The sequence below is a fragment of the Castanea sativa genome, chromosome 3, assembly GCF_040712315.1.
Source record: "Castanea sativa cultivar Marrone di Chiusa Pesio chromosome 3, ASM4071231v1".
NCBI classification, from domain to species: Eukaryota; Viridiplantae; Streptophyta; class Magnoliopsida; order Fagales; family Fagaceae; genus Castanea; species Castanea sativa.
Window position 1 is genome coordinate 26,644,860 of NC_134015.1, and position 27,806 is coordinate 26,672,665.

A 27,806-nucleotide genomic window follows, 5' to 3' on the forward strand; every position below is an offset into this window, starting at 1 on the left:
TGTTTGTCGCTTTTCAAAGTGGACCATCAAAAAAAAAAGTGGACCATTTCATTGCACGTAGGAAAACAATAGACAATATTCATATGGCACATCTATTCCTCAGAAGGCAATAGCATTAAATAATTTTTTTTCAGACTGATTATTCAGAGTGTATGTACTGATTACTGACTACATTGGTGATGGGCTAATGGCTCTGTTGAGAGGTGAAAGGCAAAGTAAGCAATTGAAGACTACACAAGATTTATGGCATTGAGTAATTGGAGGCTCTTTCTCCTGTGACTTGAGGACATCAAAGTAATTTTATGTAGAATGGCCCTTTAATTTAGAGATTAGCATTGTCTACAATCAATAATGGTGGCTAAATGTTCTAGTGATAAGAGATTAGAGTTTTATGGCTGAGAAGGCTAGGGCTTGTTTGGTAAGGGGATTCATGTTTTTGTTTTCCAAATAATGTGAAAAAAGTATTCAAATATTGGGTTAGAAAACTGTTTTTAGGGAACACATAACACAACGATGTGTTTGGATTATGAAGGGTTTAGAGTAACACAAGAAGACAAAGAAACAGAGGTTCTGTTCAGGTGCTGTTACAAGTATCTGCAAGCAGTACCCATACTTTTAGGGTTTTGCGTATTAATTGATGATGATCTTGGTAGGCTTTGTAGGTTAATGTAAGATGGGATATTATTCTAGAAATCATGATCCATGCCTCTCTCTCTCTCTCGCAGGGCTGTCAATACAATATGTGAATTTTCCTTGCTTTATGCATTGATTTGAGAATTCATTTCAGTTTTAATTTCAAGCAAGCAGTTGAGTACTTGGTTAAGTGTGCCTTTGCAGCTAGTTGTGCTGTTATTATTCTAGTCATATTACTTTAAAATATGGATATGAAAAACTTGGAAGAAAAAAATGGGAAAACAAGAGAAGAATAGAAATAAATAGAAACAAATAATTAAGTGGATCTCAAGAATGATATCTTGATAAATTTTGTTACTATAAAAAAAAAAAAAAACTAATTAGTAATTAAATTTCTCAAAAAGTGGGAGGAAGGGATTTCAAATAAAAAATAATTGAAAATTAATTTTCGATTTGCATATTAAAAGGCCTTACTTAAAGTTGTCATCATAAGCCTCAAATTTTATGGTGCCAGCCCTGATCACCCTGCTGCTGTTATTATGGAATCCAGCTTGCTCTGTTTGAAGGTGACCTCCTTCACTAATTTAAGAAGCATTTCTCATATCAGGTGTCCAAGCTGCGTACTGGAGAATGCTTGATGAAGGTAGGATTACACAAAATACTGCAAATATATTGATGCAGTCAGTGGATGAAGCACTTGACTTGGTTTCAGATGAGCCTTTATGTGATTGGAAAGGTTTAAAGGCTAATGTTCATTTCCCTAGCTATTACAAGTTACTTCAATCAAGAATTATCCCGCAAAAGTTGGTTATGTATTTCACTGTGGAAAGGTTGGAATTCCAATGTTACATTTGTGCTGCATTTCTTCGTGCCCATAGAATCGCACGACAGCAACTGCATGACTTTATAGGTAACAAAAATTTCCTTGTTCATTGTCAATTATGCTTTTCTAGTTAATGCATCATTATTGATCTTGTGGTATTTCTTTTCTCTTTTCTTTTTCTCCCTTTCTATATAAGTAATGAAAAATAGTATATAAACTTGATTGTAAGATTGACAATAGGGTAGAAAACCTTGATGGTTTTAGCATGGTAGCAAACAACACCACTGCCACTACATTTTTCTTTCCTTTTAAGTAACAAAGATGTTGCTTAAAGATAATAATAGAATGTATGATATGATATTAAGACATATTCCTACTATAACTTATATATATTATTACTGAATTTAGTACTTCAAATTTATTTTCCAAGCCCTAATTTAAGTAATTTATGGTGTCAAATTTTCAATAATCTGTGCAATGAAAATCTCTTCAATATTATAATATACTTGTCAATGTTGGTATGTTTATGAGATTGACATAGATTGTTGGCTTCCATCCAAACAGCTTAAGCTTTTGGGATTGATGGTCTCTTGCACGTTATTTCCACATATATGCTTAAAATTTAGCTAGTAAATATTGTTTATATTGGCATGTCATCAGTTCTAGAGATTAAGCTGTTAGAAAGTGAGAAATCAAATTATGGGAAGCTAACAAACATGCCAATACTACATGTAAATTGTTTTGTCACTTTCTAATAGCTTAAGCTTTATGATTGATGGTTTCTAATTGTTAGAGGTATTAGGTTTATATTTGTAGGCCCATATATGCCTAACCCTAGCTCTCTCTCCCTATATAAAATCTACTTAGGGTTCATTGCAATTGTGAATTAAGAGTACAGTGTAGACGTAGCAGTTAAGGTTTTCTCTTCGTGGACGTAGACCGTCAGGCCAAACCACATCAACCTTATGTTCTCTCTCTTCTCTCTCCATTCTCTTTCTCCATATATTATCATGAAATCTAACAGTCAAATGTTCGTTAGTGGGTCTCACTAATTAGAACGAGGAAGACTCTCATGTCTCCACTCATGGTTGGGTAAGGGTTCTACTAGTGGTGAGTCAAGTTGGTGACTCCTGTAGTTGTGCAAGGAATACTCCTATATCCGCCCTAAACATGGTTAAGTAAAGGGAACGCTATTGGTGCTGGTGATGCATGCCACTTAGATTGTCAAGAAAAAGGCTTCCGTTCAAGGGGGAGACTAACCGAAGTGCCACAAGTGACTTGGTTAGAAGGCTTACACGTGAAGGGGGAGATTTGTTGGAATATTCACATGTGAGTAGAGTAGTTGGTCAAGTAGTAAAGTTCCACATTGGATACTAATGAGAAGAATAGTTGATTAATATAACATAATTGAGCTGATACCCATTGGGCTTAAACCTTTTGGATTAAGTGGGGTCCCTATATATTATATTAACCACTCATTCTTCTTATTAGCATCTAATGTGGGACTTTACTACTTGACCAACCATGCTACTTGTTAAATTACCGATTATCCCATAAGTTTAAGCTATTAAGATATGATAAATTTAATCGTTTAACCTCATACTTCTAACATTCCCTCTTGCACGTGGGTTTGAACTCGCTTCTAATAGATGAGACCCAATACGTGGATTTGAAATGGGAGATAGAGTGGATGAGATAGGGATTGAATTTAGGACCTCTTGCTATGATGCCATGTTAAATTACCAATTGTCTAAAAAGTTTAAGCTATTGAGATAAGGTTTAATCATTTAATCACATACTTCTAACACTGCTCACACATGAATATTCCAACAATAGGCCTACACATATAAACCTACTGCTTCTAACACTAACAATTCTAATACCACATGTAAATCTTCTTTTTCAAGTATGTAATGTTATATAATTTTCTCTGTAAATGCAAGCTCAACAGCTGCTCTACCTAAACCATATATGGTGCTGGCACAAAGAATCTTTGTTCTGCCATTCCTCTGAGTGAATTCTGGTCTTTTTTTATAAGAACTGAAAGTAAAGTTTTAGAAAGGAAATTTGCATGTTTTCAGGTTGATAAACTGCCACTTGTCCGAAAAGTTTAAGTTATTAGGAAATGCTGATAAGTGGGACACAACAGGTGGTTTTAACCTTAAAAACCTTTTCAATGGGAGATAGAGTGGAGACAAGTTCTAGCACAGGTCATAGTTCTGAACTGCGGGGGCCACTTTTTTGGATTTATGCTCTTGATATTTGTTACTGGGTAGCCCCATTTATGCTGAAAAATGATTTCTTTCTTACACACACATACTATTTAGGTGACAGTGATATTGCTTCTACTGTTGTCAATGAAAGTGAGGTAGAAGGAGAAGAAGCAAAAATGTTTTTGGAAGAGGTTCGTGTAACTTTTCCGCAGGTTTGTAACATAAAACTCCGCACTGGATGTGTTTTGAATTATGATGATCAGTTGTGGTAGATCCTAACTGGAGTTTCACTGATATATAGTGTAATTTTGGGAATAATATTTTATTACTATTTATTTGGGGCAATTTTCAGGTTTTACGGGTTGTGAAGACAAGACAAGTAACATATTCAGTGTTGAACCATTTAATTGATTATGTCCAAAATCTTGAGAAGATCGGCTTATTGGAAGAAAAAGAGATGCTACATCTTCATGATGCTGTCCAGGTATCTTTCAGTGATGTTTTATTGTTTACACTTCTTCTGTCTTCAGATTACACATCTCAAATTTTTTATCTTTAATATTCTTACAAGAAATTTGGCTTCCATTCTTTGCAGACTGACTTGAAAAAGCTTTTAAGGAACCCTCCTTTAGTTAAGATCCCAAAAATAAGTGATTTGATCAGTGTCCATCCTTTATTTGGGGCCATTCCTTGTTCGATCCGTGCGCCACTTGAAGGGTCTACCAAGGAAACTATGAAGCTGCGTGGTGTGACACTTTACAAGGAAGGCTCCAAGCCAAATGGTATTTGGCTCATTTCCAATGGGGTGGTCAAGGTAAGTAAAAAGCTACCCTCAGATTATGAGTCCAAGATATATTACTTTTTTTTTATTTTGCCAGTGGAACATGACACAAATGAGAAGTGTTATTTGGCAGTGGACGAGTGAGATAAAAAAAAACAAGCATTCGCTGCATCCAACTTTTACACATGGGAGTACTCTGGGCCTATATGAAGTGCTAAGTGGAAAGCCTAACATTTGTGACATGATCACAGATTCTGTGGTCCTCTGTTTTTTCATTGAAAGTGAGAAAATACTTTCAGTTTGCAGTTCAGATTCCTCTGTAGAAGACTTTCTGTGGCAGGTATGGCTATACTAGAGATGAAGATATGGCTATACTGTAAATGTCATTACCATTAACGATGCCATAGCATGAATAGCTTCATCAGTGTGTTATCAACTTCCGGAAAATTGAAAATTTAAGATCAATGTATCTACAAAGCTCTTTGTTGCTCAAGGGCAGAACAGATTATGTTTCTGTTAGCTATCTGATATGTATTATTGAGATCTTGCTATTTCGTAAAGACATAGATGTGTGTCTGTATATTTATAGTGTCTGAGAAGCATAAAAAAAGATTAGATGACAATGTAGAGGATAGAATATATACTGACATCGTTAAGGTATTAGTATTGGTCTCTGATTCAATATATCTTGCTTTGCAGGAAAGTGCTATTGTTCTTGTTAAAGTCTTGCTTCCCCAGATATTTGAGAAAATGGAAATGCAAGATTTAAGGGCTCTTGTTGCAGAAAGATCAATAATGAAGCCATACCTTAGGGGAGAAACTATAGACATTCCTCACCATTCCATTGGTTTTTTATTAGAAGGATTTATCAAAACTCAAGGTGTTGAAGAACTGATTACATCACCTGCAGCTCTGTTGCCTGCGCATGGGAGTCTAAGCTTCCAAAATCTGGAAACATCAGGTATGAAAAGAAGGGTTCGTCTCCTATCTAGTTGTTTTTTATTGTTCTCTTGGAAATTAAAGATAAAACTTTTAATATGGGCATCAGAATACTCAAACATGTTAGATATATGTTTGTCAACCTCTGAAGAACAGCAATTTTACCTTAGTACACTTATTTCACCTCTTATTCTTAGTTAGTCCTTTGGGCTTTGGTCGTTTCAGCTCATTTATGGTCCCTAGAAATTTTTATACTAAGATTGTGAAAGGTGTGAGCTTAAACTGACATAGGCCTTTATCCTGTGTTGTAAGTATGTGAGCTTGTGATAGTGATCAGAACATTTGATAACATATATGCTTTTCATTGAACTAATTTTCTGAACATAGTTCTGTTTCTAGGCAAGTTGGCTAAAAGTTCTAGAAATGTGAGGCATGTTACACTGAGGAATTCCAAAACTGCTAGTCTTTTAATTGATCCTTCTGTGTCCAAAAGAATTATAAACTTTTCTGTTATTGATGATAATGACCACCGCAGGAGCCAGTTTTTCTCATCAAGGATCCTCATATCAAGTTGAAACAAGAGCAAGAGTAATCATTTTTGACATGTCTGGATTGGAAGCTGACAATGCTCTCCAACAAAGATCATCCTCGGTAACCCATTCAGCTGATCACTCTCATAGGCCCCTTAGTAGAGAACTTGAACTGATGAGTTGGCCAGAAAACTTGTACAAGCGAATGCGACATAAGCAGAGCCCTGATTGGATTGACAGACAAGCTAACAGCTTGTCCGCAAAGGCAATGCAGCTCAGCATCTTTGGCAGCATGGTATGTTCAGTTCATCCACGGTCTTTAGAGTTTGAAAGGTTCATGGAAGCAAACTTGGTAAAAAAAAAAAAAAACTTTTTTGGCTTAGAATAATTTATATACAGCCCTTCATGACTCTCTCTCTCTAATGTTATTAAATATAAGCTAAAATGCAAAACTGACATTTTAAGTTTCACCTTTTGTCATATCAGTCCTCTAAATTTTAGTTTTGTCATTTCAGTCCTCTAAGTTGCAAATTTTGTCAATTAAGTATTCCGTTAGGCTTCTGTTAACTCTTTCCGTTTAAATGACATGGTTTTTATTTATTTATTTTTATTTTTATTTCTTATAAAAATTTCATAATTAATAAAAATGAAAAACTGTTATTGAAAAAAAAAGAAAAGAAAGAGAGGCAGCTAATGAGCTAAGGGGAGTGATCCTGCCCTCGAAAACAGAACAAAAAATCACGATATGGATCGTTGTGTAAAATCCAAAGTTCAGAGTAGCACAACACACAAATCCACAACTACAAGCAACTAATATAGTTCACAAAAAAATAAAAATAGAAAAGCTTTTTAAATTTTAAAATAGCAAAAACAATTTACAACTAAAAAAAAAAATACTAGCAGATCAAAGAGGAAACAGGCACCGTACAACAGATCAGTATGAGAACAAGTATTAGGCCTTTGTTTGGTAACTGAGAAATCGCAATCCATCTCCTTTCTCGGTCTCAATCTCTCTCTCTCTATCTTAGTCTCAATCTCACGGTCCCTTGCTGACTTGCAATCTCTCTCCCCTGCCGATCCGACGATCCCTAACTCTTTCTCCTTCCCCCTTTCTTTCTCCCTCAATTCCTCAAGTAGGGCTCAATCATATTGTGATTTTTTTGTTTTGTTTTCAGGGGCAGGGAACGGCGTCATTCCCCTTTTTTGCCTTTTTAAATTTTTTTTTTTTTTAAGTTTTTCGTTTTTCTTAATTATAGAATTGTTAAAAAAAAAAAAAAATAAAAAAAAAATAAAACTCAAAACGACGTCATTTTGGTTAGTAAACGGAAAGAGTTAACAAAAGCTTAATGGAATACTTAATTGACAAAATTTGGAACTTAGAGGATTGAAATGATAAAACTAAAACTTAAAGGACTAAAATGATAAAAGGTAAAAAATGGTTAGTTTTAGATTTTAGCCTTAAATATATTATGCAGTTTTCTTTAAAAAAAAAAAAAAAAAGAAACCGAAAAAATGATTTGAGTTACCTGATTATCAATGCACATTTGCTTTTCCTTTTGTCCCCCTCTTCTGGGCAGCGGCATTAGAAAGTTATTCCTGGGTTTGTCTTTTGATTATGCATTGTAGTTTTTTGGAAATGTTATTTTAATTATTTGTGTCTAACCTGCTCCTCTGACTTACTCCATTGTTTAATTTTTGCAAGGTGGATACCCGAGGGCGTACTCGAAGTCTTCCAAGAAGTAGTCTCATGAAGCCATCGCATATCCTGTCATCTCCAACAATTACTTCATATAACGGTCAGCGTCTTGTTTCTGCCCAATCAGAAGGATCTGCTACTATGAGGAAGAACCTTGAAGTGAGAAAGACCACAGGAAATATTACGCCAACCCTGCAACAAATTAAATACCCAAGAGGGAGTCGTGTTGTGGATGATCCCAGTGACGAATCCGAAGCTGAGGATGAGATTATAGTTAGAATTGATTCACCAAGTAGGCTTTCGTTTCGCCAGAGTTCTTGAAAGCCTACATTTAAAAATTAAAAAAAAAAAGGTTGTATTTCATTTGTTGTAGCAGTTGCAGTTGCCTGTTGCTTGTCAGAGCTTTGTATTTTAATAAGCGCACATGTAATATGTATATAATCTAGCCTAAGGCCTTCTCCTCGATGATGAAACTGATGACTTGATCTGCATTATAATAGCTGAATTAAATTTTAATTAATCCACTTGTGTAAGTGGTTGTCTTTTTTTTCCTGGTGAATAATTAATTTATGAAGGAGAAGAAACCAATGTCCTACGTAATCTGATGCAGAATTATCACTAAATTTGTTCTCATGAGTCATGAATACTGAGTTTCTTTCTAGTGCAAAGCTTTTTTTTTTCCTCTTCCCTACGTGCTATCATCCAAGTGAATTTATACTGCCAATTTGAGACTTCTTTTTGAAACGTTGGAGGCCAGGTCTGGTGAACTAATTAGAAAGCAACATTAGTAAAACATATATTCTTTCCATTTGGCTAAAATGGCCAAATACCATTGATGGCAAAATATTTGGCGATCTATCACTGTTGGCCAAAATATTTGGCAATGCACAACTATTTTGGAACTTGAGTTTGTGAAACTTGAGTTTGCCAAGTAACTCGAGTTTCAAAAACTCGAGTTCCTTGAAAAAATAGCCTTTAAGTTTGCCGTGCTATTTTTTATGAAACTTGAGTTACATAAAAAATTGGTGGTTATTTTTCATGGAACTCGAGTTACACGACAAACTTGAGTTTGAGAAAAGTGGTGGATCCCTAATTATTGTGAGATCGCCAAATATTTTTTTTCCAAAGATGGTGATTTGGCCATTTTTGGCCCTTTACATTCTACTCCCTTTTTGAACACAACACACAGTATGCTCTCTATAGTCTATACAGCCCAATAATATTTTAGTATGATTTTGGCAGATATCTGTCAAGAATCAATAACCAAGAGATAAACTTATGCTTGGGTATTGATTTTGAATTGGCAAAACAGTTTATGCCATTTTGCTCTTTTGAATGCCCCAAGATATGGCAATTGTCCAAGTAATTTTCTCTTTTCTATCTACTCATTCAAGTTTACATCTCCAATAACTGCTCGGACAGATTAAGCCAGTTCCCTCCTCGATAGAGAATCTACTGGACAGATGCTTTACCGTAATTGGAATTTGTGAGTCGTATATAGACCTATAAACCATAAGTTTTATAGCAAAACTACCTTATGATGATGAATCCCGGACTCATAATTTTCTAGCTCTTGTGGCTTTAACTATGTCTCAAGAACAAATAAAGCTAATTTTTGGGGCTCAAATCATCCAACATCATGAGAGGTACCTCAGCTTGCCCCCTCTAGTGGGGAAGGGGAAAAGGAAGGCTTTTAACCGCATCAAGGATCAAGTGGGCAAGAAGATTGCAGGGTGGAAGGGGAAATTACTCTCAAGTGCCGGTAGGGAGATTTTAATCAAAGTCGTTGCCCAAGCCACTCCCACGTACACGATGAGTTGTTTCAAGTTGTCGGATTCGCTTTGTAAGGAACTAAATGCAATGTTGAGCAACTTTTGGTGGGGGCAGAAAGATAAGGAGAGAAAAATGGCGTGGATAGCTTGGGAGAAGCTTAGTGTTCCAAAAGAAGAGGAGGCATGGGCTTTAGAGACTTGAGAGATTTCAACCTTGCTCTCCTTGCAAAACAAGGATGGAGAATCCAACATAATCCTCATTCCTTACAACACAGGGTATTCAAAGCAAGATGCTTTGCGGATAGACCTTTCAAGGAGGCTGTGCTAGGAAAGGGGCCCTTATTCGCTTGGCGTAGCATTCTTGTAGCAAAGGATGTTGTGGTCTCTAGATCACGGTAGGTTGTGGGAAATGGTGAAAAAATTGATATCTGGGAGGATAAATGGTTGCCTAGCCCGAATTCCTTCAAGGTTGTCAGCCTGAGGATCTCTCTTGAATCAAGCAAAGTTGCCTGGTTACTGGATAAGGAGAAGAGGTCGTGGAATGTGAGCAAAGTAAGAAGTTCCTTTCTCCCCCATGAAGCTGAAACCATTCTAGGGATATCCATCAGCCCTCGCTGGCTGAATGATTCTCTAATTTGGGCTTGGACAACTAATGGGAGGTTCACGGTGAAGAGTGCATATAAAGTTGCCCAAAAATGCTTGAAGGAGAGGTGTTTCAAAGTGGATGCTGGGGGTGTTTCGGAAAACCATAAGATGAGATCCCTCTGGAATTTAATTTGGAAGTTAGAATGCCCCAACAAAATCAAGCAATTCATGTGGAGATCTTGTAGGGACATCCTCCCAACAAAGCAACGTTTGAAAGCAAAGTGAATTAACATTGAGTTTGGCTGTGATCATTGTGGGTTGGGTGAATCAGCAGGGCATGTATTGTGGGGGTGCATGTTTGCTGCGGAGGTCTGGGGTACTTCAAGGTTCAAACTGCCAGCAATTCCCAACCAACCGCAAGAGTTCCTCGACATAGTATGGGAAATTAGAGAGAGGAAACTAGACATTGATTGGGATACTTTTGCAATCACGACATGGAGCCTTTGGAACCACAGAAATGCACTTAAACATGGGGGGTTGTGTAAGGATGCAGGCAAAATTACAAAAGAAGTATCAGAGTATGTAGAGGAGTTTAGGCAGAAAAATCAAAGCCTGAGCAAGCCTTCAAATCCCCCTAAGTCCCACTGGTCTCCTCCTAGGTGTGGTTGGTATAAAATAAATGTGGATGGGGCTGTTTTTAAGGAGTCTGGAAGTTGTGTGGTGTGGGTGATCATAAGGAATGAAAGGGGGCTGATGATGGGAGCTATGAGCAAAAGGGTGGAACTACCTTTAAAGGCCTTGGAAACAGAGGCAAGGGCAATGCAAAAAAAGGGTTCAGCTAGCATGGGAGCTGGGGTTGAGGGAGATCATAATTGAAGGAGACACCCAAGTTGTTATCAAGGCCTTGCTAAAGCTTGAGTCTTGCCCGTGGCCTATTCAGAAAATAATTGAGGGCTGTTTGCAAAGCCTTAATTGCTTTAAGGCGTGGACTGCATCCCATGTAAGCAGGAAGGGAAATGAAGCAGCTCATGTGATGGCTAGGATGGCCAAATCTATTGTGGACTGTAAAATATGGGTAGAAGATACTCCGCCCATTATTGCTGACGAAGTGCTCAAAGATGTAACAAATTTGTATCATGTTTCGGTCTAATGAATTTATATCCAGGTTTCTAATAAAATATACATATACACATAGGTTTTTTTTTTTTTTTGAGTAAATACACAAGTATTCTAGTAATGCATCATTTAGAGATAGTGGCGGAGTCAGGAATTTATTCCAAGGGGGCCAAGATAAACACAATAAAATTCTTAAATATTAACAAAAATAATGATTGAAAACATTATTTATTTGACAAATTAACTATAACTTAACAAAGATGTGTCATCTTTCATGGCATTAAAACCATTTATAATTGATTTTGAATTGAATTCTTTAGAAATCACTCACTCAAAAACTCGTTGGCTGTCTTGTTACGAGGCTTCATCCTAACAAGTCTAACAACAATAATTTAATTTAATTATCCAAGCCACTACTATTAATTAAACAAATAATTTAAAAATTACTTTTATCAAATTATAATAAATTCAATTTAAGTGTTAACTAGGCTGCAGTAGGAAACAATCTGTGGTTGCTTTAGGTTTTTTATTATTTAATTTTTGGTTTAAATTAGATTGTTGCTTAGCTGGAAACCATTAAGTGTTAATGTGTTGTGCAATGAAGTGTCATCAGTGGTGGTGTCTTGCCTTTTCAAACTTAGAGTACAAATATTTATTGTATTGTAGTGTGTTAAGTCCAAAAAAGTGAAAAAACTACTTGACTCTCAATCTTCTTCTTAGTGAGTGTTTGGATTTACTCGTTTTCACATTTTCTACGTTTATGCTACAATACCTTTTAAACGCACATAAGCCCCAGCTGAAAATGCATGGATGAAAAAATACAGCGCACCGTTTCCATAAAAAAGCGGGCATGTTGTGTACTGTTCATGGCCCCCAAGCTAACAGTACTGTTCATACACAAATAACCCACGAAGAAGAAAGGCAGAGTCACAAACACAAAACGCAGCGTTCAATCCAACGACTATTTTCATTCCCCAGGAGTTTCTTCTCTTAACTACCGTGGCAGATGTCTTCAATGTTTTCCATCAATGCTCTGTCCTCTTCCGAATCAATGAATTGCACCTACCCACCAACCAAAAACCCATCAAAACAGATGAAACACCCACATTGCAAACCCATTACGTGGAACAAACCCACCCCATCCCCTCTGTTCTTCCTTTGCTCCAACTCACCTTCTCTCCGCTTGGGACATCGTTGCCGCCACTGTCGGTCTCTGCATTCACAGGTAAGTTCTGTCTAACTTCTCATACTCTCTGATCTGTTGGTGTGTGGTTATATTGTTTTCCATGAGGTTTCAATCTGTGGTTTTTTGTGTTCAACGTTTGTGTGTGGTTTTTGTGTTTTCCATGACACTAGTATACGGGTTTCTCTCTCCTTCATATAATTTTGTGTGTTTCTCTTCCTACCTATATTGTATTTGGACTATTATGTGAGTTTGCTTTGCATTTTTCATGTGGCATGCGTAACTATTTGTTGAAATGCCTCAATGAGTATAGAAGGAAGTTGTAGCAAAAATGGGTAAGGGGAAATTGAAGGACGGTGATAATGATGTGAGAACTGATTGGAAAGAACCAAAAGAACTAAAATATTTTTGTGATTTGTGTGCTATTCAAGTCCTAGAGGGCAAGAGGAGTGGAATATTTTTGAAAAGAGAAGGGGTTGATGCAATGATTAAGCAGTTGGGTGAAATGGGAAAAAGTGGTGACTCACATGCAGTTTAAAAACAAATGGGATCATTTGAGAAAACGGTGGAAGGATTATAAGGAGTATTTTGAGTGTGAGACTAGGTTGGGTATTGATGCTGGAATTGGGCATGTTGCTGTCAGTGATGAGTGGTGGGCCCGAAAGATTGCGGTTAGTTCACTTTACATAATTGTGAAAAACTCCACTGTCTACAACTATATATTGTGTTCTAACTACTGGTTGTCCACATGTAGGCATGTCCCGTGGGAGGAACCTTTTAAAAAAAAGGTTTGCCGAATCTTGACTCCATGGACATCATGTATGGAAGCACGGTTGCAATGGGGAAAAATGCATTCTGTCCGAGTGGTCAAATACCAAAGGAAACCACCGAAGGGTCTGGGGACTCCGCTGATGCTCTTGAATTTGTTGACCCGCAATGTGAACCCTCTGTGAATGTTGACCCAATGGAGGTTGAAGGCTCATCATTGTAAAGGGCAGGATTGGTAGTGAATAAGGGGAAAGGCTTGGCAAGCGGTGTCCACCTTTTCAGGCTGATTTGCAAGAAACCAAGAAAAAAGCGTTCAGTTGTGCAAGAGCTATCCGACTCTTTGAAGAGCATCTCAGATATTATTGTTGAATCTAGAAGTGTAAGTACTTGTACACCTTGTGCTTCCAAAGAAGCTTTTGAGCTTAAAGCAATTCTAGACATGGTGTTAAGTCTTCCTGAGATGCAATCGGGTGATCGCCTTCATCTGTTTAGCACCCTCTACTTCATGGAAAAAGTAGAGGGTAGGAACATGTTTACAGCACTTGAAGATAACAAGGACGTCCAGCTAAAGTGGCTAGAGATGCAGTACCAAATGAACCCTCAATTTCATTTTTCCTGAAGGAAAGGGGATTGGCTCGATAGGGTTGGTTAGGCTTGGTGTTGTGCTAATCGGATTTTCAAAATGTACCTGTTGCACTCTTTTTTTTAAAATTTTTTATTATTTTTTTATTGGCAGAAACTATGCTTACCATGGGTGTGTATGTAAGACAATGGTTACTAATTAATTGTCATGTAGTGTATGCTTACCTGTTCCTTTTTCTTATGCTATTGTTTATGATTGTCATTATGTTTTTTAGTGAACATTCTTTCTTTTTTTCCCTGTGGAGGAGTCAACTTAATTAGCCGATTGGTTGATTGTGTTGTGACCTGATCTACTTAACGAGTAGTTAAAATTATACAAGTTACACACACAGATGCTTCCCCTTACTTGTGTTGATAATTTTATCATTCCAGACTTATGTATATAGCTAATAATTGAATTCTATAAATTTATAATGGCACATCATTGAGCACTTTTCTGTTGTTCACATCAGATATTGAAAATCTATTGTGTTTATATGTTGATAGGATCATTTTTTATGAACTTTCGAAGCTCACGTCAAAGCTAGACTTGGTGGTGAGAATTCATTTGTTTTTGTGAATTGTTTTTTATTTCCATTGTTTAAAATGAACCGACATGTTCATCTTCAATCACAGTAATTTGCAAATATTTCACATGGTCTAATCTGTTATCCTTATGTATGTCCCACTCTTTATCATTGAGTTTGTTGATAAGCAGGAAATGAAAAGTAGGAAGAATTCTTTATAAAGATTAGTGAAATTCGTACAGAGGCTTTGCTTCTGGTATATATCAGACTTTACTTTGATAGGTTGTTCTTTATTTGTCTGTTGTATGTATATATCAAATCATAAAGGCTATAAGATGTGGATTTGGATTAGATTCTTGTTATTTGTCAAAGGGAGAATCCTATTAAATCCGTAGTTGTTGGCTGTGATGATTGCTTCCATCATGGCCTCCTGTACAGCCCCATTTGTTGAACTTGCATTGCTGCTAGCTAGACCATACAATTTGATAACTCCTTGCACATCCTTAGCTTCATAAGCCCAAGCACTTCTATTACATCTAGAGTTTCTTACCCCTGCTATCTTGATTGGTAGCTACTAGTGTCCTGCAGCTGTGTTGTGTTCAACTTCCAACCTAAAGTATCTTCTGTTTGACTCATAACTGATGGAGTAGGCTTCCTTGTACCTGCAAACCAGATTTTGAGCTGTGAGGACAACTTCCAATGGATTTGGTTGTATTTCCTCATGTGAGAGATGGGGAAAAATTTAGAGAGAGAAAACCACTATAAACACGTTTCTCCAGAGAAAATCAAATATATCCCATAGGCAGTTGTAATGACCTTTTGTGTTAGGAGTCCAACTGTCCAACTGTATGTGTGCATGTGGGACTGATGGTCAGGGTGTGTGGTGCTAATGGCTAGTGCGTGTGGTGCTGATGGCCACTACATGTGGTGTTGTAGAGGATGGTGCTGCAAAGTGTGCCTAGGCTGATGATGTGGGCGGCGTGTGTTGCTGATGGAGCATGCATGCTCAGCTAATGAAGGGTGTGCTTCCAGTGTAACTTAGGAGTCTATAGGACTATGTTGCAGATATTGAGTGTATTGGTTGGTTAGCACTGTATACCTGTATTGTATACCTGTATTGTAGGATAGTGACACATGTATTACTGTAGTGGTGATGTGGCAGGTGTGTGTTAACTGATGTAGGAGTTTTAGTTAGGATGCTTAGCTGTCAAGGTAGTTACACAGCTAGCATTGAGGGAGTGGCTGTGGGTATTAGACTTGGAAATGGGTTGTAAAGGATCCACAAAGTAAGACATATGTTCTACATATAATCCTTAAAAACCTTATCATCTAAGCTATAAGACACAATTAATCCCCATAACCATTGTTGCACATAGACACCAAGAAGATCAGATGTGTTAGGTTCTAAGTACTTAGGAACTAATGTATTGGAACTCAAATATGTATTGTTAGCAAACCATGATCAAAACAGGTGTCTAGTTGTGTTTTAGACTTGCTTAAAGTACGTGATTTATGTAAAGTTGGAATCGAGTTAACTGCAGAAGTTATTATGCATTTCTACCTGACTCGATTGATCGAGAATTAGACTCGACCAATCGAAAGTCGTGCAGATTATTTTTTTTGCAGATTTTCCAACTCAGCCCTAAGCCCATATGACGTGTAGGGTTTTATGTTTTGCCCTAGGTATAAAAGGCAAACCCTAGTCACGTTTTTGAGGTTGCTCATATTGCTGTTTGTGTGAATCTCTTGTGAGATCTAAGAGGTGCTTACTTTCACACAAGCTTAGGATTATCAAGAAGGAGATTACTCCAAGAACTTGATGATCATTCAGTTGCTGCCATAAGAGCTTAAAGATACACAAGCGGGAGTGCTTGTACTTGCTGGAGAATCTAAGAAAGAAGGAGTCTGTGGTCTTGGAGCTTGCACGTGGTCGTGTCAGTAAGTTCTACTGGTGGGTAGCAATAGGATGTTAGTGGTCTAAGTCTCTATTGTACAACTTCGATTCTTTCATAGTGGATTCAGGTTTACCTTAAGGATAGCTAGGTTAAATCCTCCCCATGTTTTTTACTGGTTTGGTTTTCCTAGGTCATCATATCTTTGTGTTTTTATATTCCGCACTTTGCATTGATATGATTATATGATTGTGTTAACCTAGATCTGGAATTTGGACTAAGTAATAACTTGGCTTGTTAACTAGGTTAATCCAATTGTGGTTTAAGGGGTCTAAACAAACTCTACAAGTGGTATTAGAGCGAGTAGCTCTTGTGTGTAGATCTTTTGATCCTTGAGCTGATCCTTGACCCCTACTGTCATAGAACACGGACACTCTCTTATTATTCCTCCTCACTTTGATGGGAATAATTATGCTTGCTGGAAAGTAAGGATGAAAGCTTTCTTGAAATCCATTGATGAGAGAGTCTGGAACTTCGTTGAATATGGATACGAGAAGCCCACTACTTCTGTGAGTGAGTGGCAAACTTCTCAGAAAGAAGCAGCAACCTTCAATAGCAAAGCTATGAATGCTATCTTTAATGTTGTTTCTATGGAGGAATTTAAGAGAATCTCTAATGTTGAGGTTGCTCACACTGCTTGGAATATCCTCTAGACTATGCATGAAGGCACAAAGGCTATTAAAATCAATAAGTTGCAACAATTAACAACTAGATTTGAAAGCATTAGGATGTCTAAGGATGAAACTTTTGATGAATTTTATGCTAAGCTAAATGACATTGTTAATTCTGCTTATAACTTGGGTGAAATCTATGATCAACCTAAAATTGTTAGGAAGATTCTTAGATTTTTTACTGAAGATTTTAGACCCAAAGTGATTGCCATCACTGAAAGCAAGGATGTGAACTCCATTCCTGTTAATGAACTTGTAGGATCTCTTCAGTCCTATGAGTTGGACCTACCCAAAATTAGCAAATCCAAATCAATGGCTCTTAAGTTTGTTGAGGTTGGTGGATTTGATGATGATCTCTCTACTACAGAGATTGCATATCTTGCCAAGAATTTTAGAAATTTCCTTAGAAATAGCAACAGAAGGGCAAGAGGTAAAAACACTGATGAACCTAGGAATTTTAGGAAGAATGATCTTACTAAGGTTAACAAAATAGAAAAACCTAGAGAAAAAGTAGGTCAATCTTCAAATAATTCTATGGGTCCTCAATGTTTTGGATGTCAAGGGTATGGTCATGTGAAATCAGAATGTCCAACTTTCTTTAGGTCTAGGGTAAGGCTATGGCTGTAACCCTTAGTGATGATGAAGTTTCTGATGATGAGTCTGGATGTGACGAGGATGGAAACTTCATTGCTTTTATTGCTACTGCTGTAGTCAATGAATGTGTGACTGTTGAAGAGAACCCTTCTGATGGGGAACTCTTTGAGGATGCAGATCTTCAAGAAGCCTACAATAAACTTTGCAAAGTTGCTGCAAAGGATGCTATGAATGTTGAATTAGGCTTAAAGAATATTGCATCTCTTAAGCTTGATAATAAAAATTTGCTTGTGAATTTGTTTGATGCTACTGAACTTTTGAATAATGTGAAGACTGAGAACATGCTTTTGCTTGACAAAGTTAAATCTTTGGAAAATGAACTATCTGTTGCTAGAGAACAAACGAATAGGTCTGCTAGTTCCAAACTTGATCAGATGCTGAGTGTTCAAAAGTCTTCTTCCGACAAAACTGGGTTAGTTTTGTAGAGAGTATCAATGTGTCTGTATCAAATTCCACAATTTTTGTTCCTTCATCTTCTTCTAAACCACCTATGCGTGAGGTTGTCAAACCCATAGAAGTTTCTCCTCCCAAGAAGATTAGGGTTGATTTGAAAGAATCTAAACCTAAGGAGTCTACCCTTTCTAGGAACAGGACACATGAGAAGTCTACTTGAGTGTGTCATTTTTGTGGAAAGTCTGGGCACATTCGTCCAAACTGTTACAAGATTCAAGATGCTAAGAGAGTAAACAAACCAAAAGTACCTGTGCCTCAAGAACATGATCCTATAGTACTTATTGGTGGGTTGGTAAAGGCTCTAAACCTTTATTCCAATTCTGGAGTTGGAAATCATTCTAATATGAATAAGAACTCCTATGCTCAAGGTGCATCTAAAAGACTTTGGATGCAAAAGGCTCAATCTAAGTGAGTCTTTCTGACATGGTCCTTGTGCTTCATTGCTCCACTCTTTGTGACTAAGTGTTTTGTTGTTTTCTTTTGCTTTTGTTCTCTTTGTTTTCTAGGATTTGCATTGCATAACATTCATGCATTTCATTCTAGGATGTTTTTGTTAATTTTCATTAAAAAAAAAAGGGGGAAGCAAATATGTTTTTGCATTTATTTTCTTGGTTTTTGAAAACAAGGTTGGTCAATTTATTTTCATATACCATGTACATGTACTCTGTTTAGCTTGGATGAGCTTATTTCTTGCACTTTACTAGTTAAAGCTTTGTAGTGCATGTTGTGTGGGAAGATGTTTGTAGTTTTTGACTACTTTGTCGTGATCTTAAAGTCACAAGTCTTTGACTAATGGACTTGATCCTTTTGAGAAAGACATAAATAACCATCTCATCACTGTTCACTAGCCAATCATGAACACCTTAGTGCATATGGTAAGATTTTGTGCTCGAGAAAGTATAGTACATGCACAAAAAGAACATAAGGTGTAGCCTCGGGTTAATTGCTTAAAATTGGTGTGTACATTATTGATCTTAATGCAAAAATCAAATACATAAAATTGGTGTGTACATTATCCCGGCTTTTAGTTTATAAGTTTCTGAAAATCTTAAAATCTGTGTGTACATTATGAGGCAAACTTAAGAAATTTACATGATTGCAAGCTTATGATCTAGGAGATGTGAGAATTATATGATGTAACTCTTTAGGTGATAGTCTCTTTTACATTCTTTGTGATGAATTTTGAAGACTTTGTGGTTGATTTTTACTTACATATTACCTCACATGTTTCTCGAGCTTTTGCTAGTTGCACACACTACACAAGTTACTCTTTGTTAAACTTTGTACATGTTATTGTGTGTGTTTTTGGTCTGACCAACCAAGTTTGAAAATGCCTTGAGAATTTTGCCAAAATCATTTTGATGCTTGAGAATTCAAGGAAAATGTTTGAAAATCTATATTTTTGGGAAACTAGGTTCAAAACTTATGTTTTTGAAAAGCATTTCATCTCATACTCATGCATTTTATTCATAAAATTCAATGCTTTGAGGAGTTTCTGCATAAATTTGTTTTATTTTTTCAAAAATTGAGTTTTCCAGAATTTCAACCGGTCAAACATGTTTTTCAATTGATCGAAGTTGCGATTAAATTTTTGGTTAGCCACTATCTGTTTCGATCGGTTCTCAATTGGTTTTTGATCAATCGAAGCATTTTCGATCGATCGAATCTGTTTTCGATCGATTGAAAATCGTATGGAGACTTTTTAGAAAGAGTTTTCTTTTCACGTGTTCATCCACTTTTTAAAAAGGTTTTCAACTTTCCTCTCTCCATATGAACCGGTCAAGGCTACCATTCAATTTTTTTTGTCATTTTCCTCTGTTCTTTTTGCAATGTTTTTCTCTCTAAGGCCGGTAAGACCTTTATACCCTTTTTGCATTTTATTTCATGTTTCACGCATAAATTCATGCATTTTAAGGGATATTTTCAAACTAAGCAATTTTTGGGATTTTTGATGATTCAAGCCTTATTTTCTGAAATTGATTGATGGGTTTTTGTCCTATAATGCTATAATCATGATCCATCAATCAATTTTAGAAAATATCCCTTAAAATGCATTGTACAAGGAACTAATGTATTAGAACTCTAATATGTATTGTTGGCAAACCATGATCAAAACAGGTGTCTAGTTGTGTTTTAGACTTGCTCAAAGTATATGATTTATGTAAAGTTGGAATCGAGTTAACTGCAGAAGTTACTGTGCATTTCTGCTTGACTCGATCGATCGAGAATTAGACTCGACTGATCGAAAGTCATGCAGATTGTTTTTTCTGCAGATTTTTCAACTTAGCCCTAAGCCCATATGACGTGTAGGGTTTTATGTTTTGCCCTAGGTATAAAAGGCAAACCCTAGTCACGTTTTTTGGGTTGCTCATATTGCTGTTTGTGTGAATCTCTTGTAAGATCTGAGAGGTGCTTACCTTCACACAAGCTTAGGATTATCAAGAAGTTGATTACTTCAAGAACTTGATGATCATTTGGTTGCTGCCATAAGAGCTTAAAGATACACAAGCGGGGGTGCTTGTACTTGCCGGAGAATCCAAGAAAGAAGGAGTCCGTGGTCTCGGAGCTTGCTCGTGGTCGTATCAGTAAGTTCTACTGGTGGGTAGCAATAGGATGTTAGTGGTTTAAGTCGCTATTGTACAACTTCGATTCTTTCATAGTGGATTCAGGTTTACCTTGAGGATAGCTAGGTTAAATCCTCCCCAGGTTTTTTACCGGTTTGGTTTTCCTAGGTCATTATATCTTTGTGTTTTTATATTCCGCACTTTGCATTGATATGATTATATGATTGTGTTAACCTAGATCTGGAATTTGGACTAAGTAATAACTTGGCTTGTTAACTAGGTTAATCCAATTGTTGTTTCAGGGGTCTAAACAAACTCTACAAGATGCGTGAACAACTAACGGTGACCCATGCCAACAATCTCTGCTTCATAGTTGCAAAAGGGGCAAAGATCAATTTCAATGATTCCCCTATTTCTTAAAAGCTATCTTGTGGGAAGACCCTCTTGCAAGAGCTTCCAAATAAAAATAAAAATTCAAGCAAAGGTGTTTTAATCTTCCATATCAGCTTCCAAACGCTATTATCAACATGGGCTTGGCTGTGATGATCATTGTGAAGTGTCAGGTAGTCCTTAAGCAGAATACTATATGCTTTTTTACTTCAAACTCACCACTATTTGAGTGCTTCCATAGCAACTTATCATCAGCAGAACAAATCCTAGGCAGGGGAGTTTGTAATATCTTCTTCCAAAGTGGAAAAGGATAAATATCCCTTAATAAATCAACTTTCCACCTATGATCTGTGATGATCTATAAGGTCTGCAACTATACCAGTAGTCAAACTGGGGTGAAGCAGATTATAAGGCTGACCCCTGCACCAATCTTGATGACCAGAGGAATATTGTTTCCTTTTCCTATCCCCCATCTCCCTTCCCTAAGCTTAGGGTTATCAAACTTGATTATATTCCTCCAAACCCATGACTGATGTGGTTTAGGGGAACAATCCTATATAGACCCCCTAGGAAAGTACTTAGCCTTGAAGGTTGTTGCAATTAAAGAATTAGGGTGTTGACTATTATTCAAATTATTGCTTAGCCAACATAGCTTGGTTCAATAAATTGAATCTCTTAAGACCTAACCCACCCCAAGACTTAGGCTGACAGATTTTCCAATTCAGCAAGTGCAACTTCCTAACCCCAAGGTCATGACCCCACCAAAAAGCATTGACTATGGACTCCATCTTTTTGCATATTGTTTCAGGTACCTTGAAACAAGAAAAAGTAAATAAAGGGGGGAGGGGGTTTGAAGAACAGAATATTTATGATTAATGTTAGGCCAATTATTTCTATATATATATATTTATTGAAAATGAAATCTAAACCATTGTTTGTCACATACTACTAGAGCTATTGTCAACCATTTCCTGTATAGATTGTTATAAAAACCAAAAAACATTTGGTTTAGGCTCTTTGAGTTTAGGCATTGAACAATAGTTCTATTGTTCAGGCTACAAATTGCAAGCAAACCCAAAAGTTGTGCATGCCCTTCTTGAGGTTCAAGAAGGATGAGGTAGTTGCTATAGGGGCTCAGGCTTCGGAATTGAGGCTACCATCTGGAGAGATTGAGGTCCTTCAAGAGAACTTGGACTTTATTAGGAGACAAATTGGTCTTGAAGAGGTGGAGACCCCCTAGTCTGCAACTGACCCTGATGCTCTTGCTAAAGTTGGTACCCTTGTTTCACTGCTAAATCAGAATCCTTCATTCCCTGGAAATCCAACTGCCATCTGCTTGACTAGGTAAGACAACTTTGTGCATTTAAGTAATTTTTTGTGTTGATTGACATACACTTTCTTCAGATTTCTGCTCACCAAATATGCTTTTCTTTTCTAAGATTATATATTTCCATAACTCTTGATCCCCCCCCCCTTCTCCCATTGTTGTAATTAAAAATGGAAGTGTTAATTATTTTGTCCCTCCATATTATTAGCTGTTGAAAGAAGAGTTTACTGTCTCTTTATGTTAAGAAATTGTGGAGTTGAAAATTTTGACAAGTTGACAACATTAAAGTTGCCATTCATTTTTAGTCAAATGGTGCCAACTTTAGCTTGTAGTTCCATCAATTTACTGCCACTATTATTAATTTTGTTGTTGACAGCTTATCTGTCCATCTAAACTTCTTTAAATGAAACCTTTTACACCCATATGAATGGTGTTTGAACTCTTGCTTCCTTGTTAACTAAAATTCATAATTGGGTTTGGGTGCTGAATCAAAAACACAAAAAATGTGGTTGAGAAACTGCTAAACCGAGGACTTTACAAATTGTTTTGCTTTTCACATGTTGATTAGCTACATTGTTGTTCTGTGATCAGGGGTTTCTGCTACCATGTATCTAAAAGTAATTGTGTAGTTATTGCACTAGTAATTGCTGCTACCTTGACTGAGCAACATCATAGCAGTAGTTATTGCTATTATTTTTCCTTGACTTTGCATCAGCTTTACTAGCAGGACCCAAAATGTGTAGATGATGAGATGATTTTCTTTTGTAAAGCTCAGTTTTTAATTCCTGAACAACTTTTGCAGTCTCATCCACGGCCACATTCAGCTTACTGATCTCAGTTTTCCTTGCTGGCATCAGATACATGATCCTAGCACCAAGTCCCCAGCCAAATAAAGAGCTTTTTGTGAAGTAGGCCATATTTTCCAGTGTCCTTGGTTTTCCACAGGCAGAAAAAGAAAGAAGTCTTAAGGTATACAAAAGGATGGATTTGCTAAATGACTCATCTGATTCCTAGCACCAATGAGTTTCTATACTTTCCCCTTTAGATGTGAATATACAAATTTTAGAAATCTTGGATGAAATCGTGAAAGCATATGCTTAGGATTGTTAACCATTAGAGGTACCACCATGGTTCAAGCCTAGTACTAATCAAGGTTCAATAAAGTTTAACAACTTGTTTTTAGCCTACATATTATAGTATCACATTAGTATTTGTACATGCAATTAAAGTTGGTAACATATGCAGGGACACAAACTTCGACCTCGACAACGACATGTACTCGTAGCATATAGAGCCGGGTGTGCATGTGTAGCTTACGTGGAGACCTATATGACCAAAGTACCATTGCATATAAATATACAAACACGGTATGAATGGGTACAATATACATTAAATGGAAATGAGTAGAAATGTCTAAGAACTTTTAGAATGTCAAGCCATGTGTTTCAATAATTGTGTACTACCACACTCAGTATGGATATAACGGTACCAGAAGAGTTTTCTTGGAAGAGTATGTGGCAATGACATTGGTGGTACTTGCTCATGCCTCGGGTAACAGAATAGTGCAAGATAGATTTCAGCACTCGGGTGAGACAGTGCATTGACACGTGGCCACGGTAGTGACATTGTTAGCCACTGTTATGGCTGTTAAGGACATATTTTTATGTAATTGACATATCCTTTGACAAAATACACTTTCCTTGTATTTGGGTAAATCTAAGTAGGTTCAAGATGATCATTACAAGTGGTTAAAGGAAAGACATGAAGATTACTCAAGAACTGCTCAAGAAAAGTGCAAACTACAGGTCTCGATACCTCCTTGACAAAAGCTCGATCTGTCGAGATTCATTAAAGCCCGACAGATGTCCCGATCGATCGAGCTTACGGGTTTCATATTATAGCCAGCAACGTTTTTACTCTAAAAGGCTAGTTATTTATGAGTTTGTATAATTCTTATTGGACTAGGAAAGCCCAAGGTTTGTGTAAACCTATTTGGAATAGGAGAGCCTATTAAGCTCCTATTTAAAGGAGGTGGAAAAAGAAAAACCTAACCCTAGAGAGCTTCATAAGGTTTTCTTTTTGAAACCCTAGCCTCCTCCTACAGAAGAAAGAGTTCTTGCTGCGTTTCTTGTACGCCTTTGGGTTTTGTGACCAGGCAAAGTCTCTTGCACCAACATTGAAGATCTTATTGGTGTTTCTATGTGAAACTGCTTCAAATCAACTACAACAATCAAAGGGTTGCTGTGGAGTTAGTCACGTACTGGGATTCGTGCAAAGGAGTAAGCCGTGTACTGGGATCCGCGCATCAAATTAGTTAGTCACGTACTTGGGAGTCGTGCATTGAAAGGAGAAACTGTCACTACAGAACAAGTCCAATTGGGTATTGGGGTAAGGGTTCAATTGTAGGTTGGTAAGGTACTTGAGATTCCTTTACTTGTAACCGCTTGTTGTGATAATAGTGGAGTTTCGGGAGTGGTGACCTTAAATTCACTCGGTGGGGTTTTTGCCGTGTAGGTTTTCCCCATTTGTAAACAAATCACTGTGTTATTTATTTTCCGCTGCATACTTAGTTTAATTGGTGATTTGTTTGTGCTACCATGCGCTTTGCATGTTAATATTGATTAATTAATAACTTGGCTAATTAATCAACTTAATTCATCACAAGGGGTCAATTTGTTTTTGGCCTATCAATGGCAGCAAACATTATCCAGCCTGCTGATCGTACATTTCGTAAAGTGCCAGAACATATTCAGCATTCAGATTGATATTGGCCACATTTCAAGGTACTTTGTGAATTTGGTATCTTGACTTGATTTTTTATTCAAATTATTTTTATGGTCATATCACGTATTTCATTTCACATGGTATTTTTGTGGCAATGGTTAGGGTTGCATTGGTGCAATTGATGGGGTCCAGGTCCCCATGGTCATACCATTTGATGAACAACACTCGTACAGAGGCAGGAAAGGGACACAACAACAAACTGCATGTGCACATGTGATCTTGACATGAAATTCACATTTGTGTGTGTTGGATGGGAAGGGTCAGCACATGACACAAGGATATTTTTAAGCTGCCTTAATAATGAAAGTGACAACTTCCCAAAACCTCCAGCTGGTTTGTAAATATGTAGTTTAATTACAGTATTAAACTATGTATTATGTAGTGAAAATGCTAATGTAGTGAACATTTTCATTTGTAGGAAAGTATTATCTTGTTGATTCAAGGTACCCTATGAAGAGAAGCTTCATTGCCCCATATAAGGAGGAGAGGTACCACATCCCTGAATTTTAGCGAGGTGAACATCTGCGTCGTCGAGAGGAGAAATATAATTATCTCCATTCCTCACTTCGTTCGGTCATAGAATGAACTTTTGGAGTTTGGAAGAATAAATGGAGAATTTTGAGAAGTATGCCACCCTTTCATATACGCACTCAATGTCGCATCATTGTTGCTACAATGGTTCTTCACAATTTCATTAGAGCACATGAAAACAATGACGTTGAATGTTCCAGATCTGCACGGGGCACATATGGACATAGTGAGAGAGGTTATTACGATGCTATGGTAGATGTGATCTCAAGCTTGGATGAAGCTGAGATGAAAGAGGTTCGGGACAATATCACAGCATCGATATGTAGGATGCGTCCATCGTAGGACTTATGTTGTTATGGTGACTATTATTTCAAACTTCAATAGAAATTAGTGTGGTTGTAAATACCATTAACATTATGGTAATTTTTTGTGGGGACCATAATTGATGGTTCGCAAACTTCAATATAATACCATTTTGTTTTATGGTGATTTATTATTGTTGGTAAGCAAAACTGATGGCTCATAAAACTTGATTGTAATACCTTTGATTTATGCATTTGTATATATCATTACATGTGAAACCCATGGGTATTGCAATAGTAGATTTCAAGCTTATAGGGGACTTCTAAATAGACTCCAATCTTATTTAAACAAGAGATAAACTCAATGGATTTTAAGATTGCAACAGTAATCTGGCAGGAATTTTTTTTAAAAAAGAATATAGAAAACAATATCTACCTTGAATTTGTTTTAAAGACACCAAGAACCCTAACTATCAATTGCTGGCAAAGTGTATATAGACACACATACAACAACAGAACTTACAATCTCCATCAACTTGGCCATTAACATCATAGAGCAAATTCAAACGGCTCCACATTGTTTTAAGAAGTACAACTACATACATATATCATAAACTGTTGCTTGCAATAGTACGATTAACATACAAAACAAATGTAATAATACAAGTTTGCATTATTACATACATACACATCCCATTATGGCAAACACATATGCCTGATTTGACTTCCCCAAACCTAGCAGACAAGATAAACAGTACTAGAAACATGACCTAGGATACTACTAGAGCTATTGTCAACTTCTTTGCTTTCTCTTCAGAAATCATGCTTGGAGCCTTGGCTCTTTCAGCCTTTCGTTTTGCAACTCCCTCCCTTTCCAATGCTGCGGCTGTTAGGGCGTGTGCTTGCTTCAACTCTTCATTGGCAACTTCCACCGCATGCTCCAATCGCTTGAATTTGGCAATAACAATTGGTGTTGTTGCTGTGCCATGCGTACAACAAATGCTGGTGTCTTACCACTTGAAGAACTTGCATGCACGGTCATCATCCTGCACAATACAATACAACACATAAATAGGAAAACAACGAATTGGTTCTTTAATGCATAACACAAATATTTTGCCAATACTTGGATATGGCACATACTGTCGACCAATAGTGATAAGTATAAAACCTCCTACCAAATGTATGAAGTTTCAGGGAAGTCCTAATGATGCAGTTGTCAACGTCACAAAAATGGCCATCATAACTGGAAAGATAGTTACTCGTTTCCGACATTGGCATATCTTGGACTTGAAAAAAAATAATAGAGGATAAGGTGCATATATAAGTAATGAATATAATGGAAGAAATAAGAGAGCTAAATAAAATAAGCTAATTGGGCCACTTGTACAAATTACTCATATATATGATTATTGATAAAAAAAAGGTTGTGTTCATAAACTTATCTTATTTGGAGCTTACTATTGCACTATTCCCATTTTCAAATTTATTTAGAGTGAGAGAGCTTGAAGAAATCAATTGGGTGAAGATTGGATAAAGATCCATAAAGGAAATTAAAAAAAAGTCCCTCATTCTTTTTGTCCTCTTCAGGAGCTGGGACAGACCCTTTTGATGTATAATGTGTGAAAGAGCTTTGTTTTAGACCATATGTTTACATACACAGATAGTAATAAATTATGTTGTTGCATGCAGAGACTTTTTACTACCATAATTTTGCAATTAAAGTAACAAAATCTAGAATACTAATCAATTGCTATGAATTGAAAAACTAGACGGGAGTCGTAAGAGCAGAAATTGTAATTTTAATCATTTTTTTTTAATTGGTAAGTTAATCACACAACCAAAATGTAAGGAATGTGGGAATTGATAGTTGAATTAGAGGACAACTAACCTCCAAGAACAGAGATAAGGAAAAAAAGAGATAGAGATAGAGATATAGAGAATAGAGAGAAAGGAAGTATTCAATTAACAAAACTCTACTAATGATCCTT

At 36.8% G+C, this 27,806-nt stretch overlaps 2 protein-coding genes and 1 pseudogene across 4 annotated transcripts in view; all 3 read left to right on the top strand.

The window, feature by feature from the left end:
* LOC142627708 (sodium/hydrogen exchanger 8) overlaps positions 1-8,163 on the top strand; it is a 43,406-nt gene extending 35,243 nt beyond the window's left edge. For 2 of the 3 annotated variants that reach the window (XM_075801572.1, XM_075801571.1), the window contains exons 16-23: positions 1,241-1,543; positions 3,784-3,881; positions 4,022-4,153; positions 4,265-4,483; positions 4,548-4,790; positions 5,150-5,411; positions 5,925-6,214; positions 7,622-8,163. In XM_075801572.1, the coding sequence (XP_075657687.1) occupies positions 1,241-1,543; positions 3,784-3,881; positions 4,022-4,153; positions 4,265-4,483; positions 4,548-4,790; positions 5,150-5,411; positions 5,925-6,214; positions 7,622-7,936 (1,862 nt within the window). In that variant the 3' untranslated portion in view covers positions 7,937-8,163. The remainder of the gene's footprint in view (positions 1-1,240; positions 1,544-3,783; positions 3,882-4,021; positions 4,154-4,264; positions 4,484-4,547; positions 4,791-5,149; positions 5,412-5,924; positions 6,215-7,621) is intronic. The other variant, XM_075801573.1, reaches the window with a different exon arrangement.
* Positions 8,164-10,326: 2,163 nt separating this feature from the next.
* Positions 10,327-10,848, top strand: LOC142628758 (uncharacterized). The gene has a single exon (XM_075802798.1). It carries the CDS (start codon positions 10,327-10,329, stop codon positions 10,846-10,848), a length of 522 nt encoding a protein of 173 aa, XP_075658913.1.
* A 1,255-nt stretch (positions 10,849-12,103) lies between these two features.
* LOC142627735 (uncharacterized) lies at positions 12,104-13,658 on the top strand (annotated as a pseudogene).
* The last annotated feature ends 14,148 nt before the right edge of the window (positions 13,659-27,806 follow it).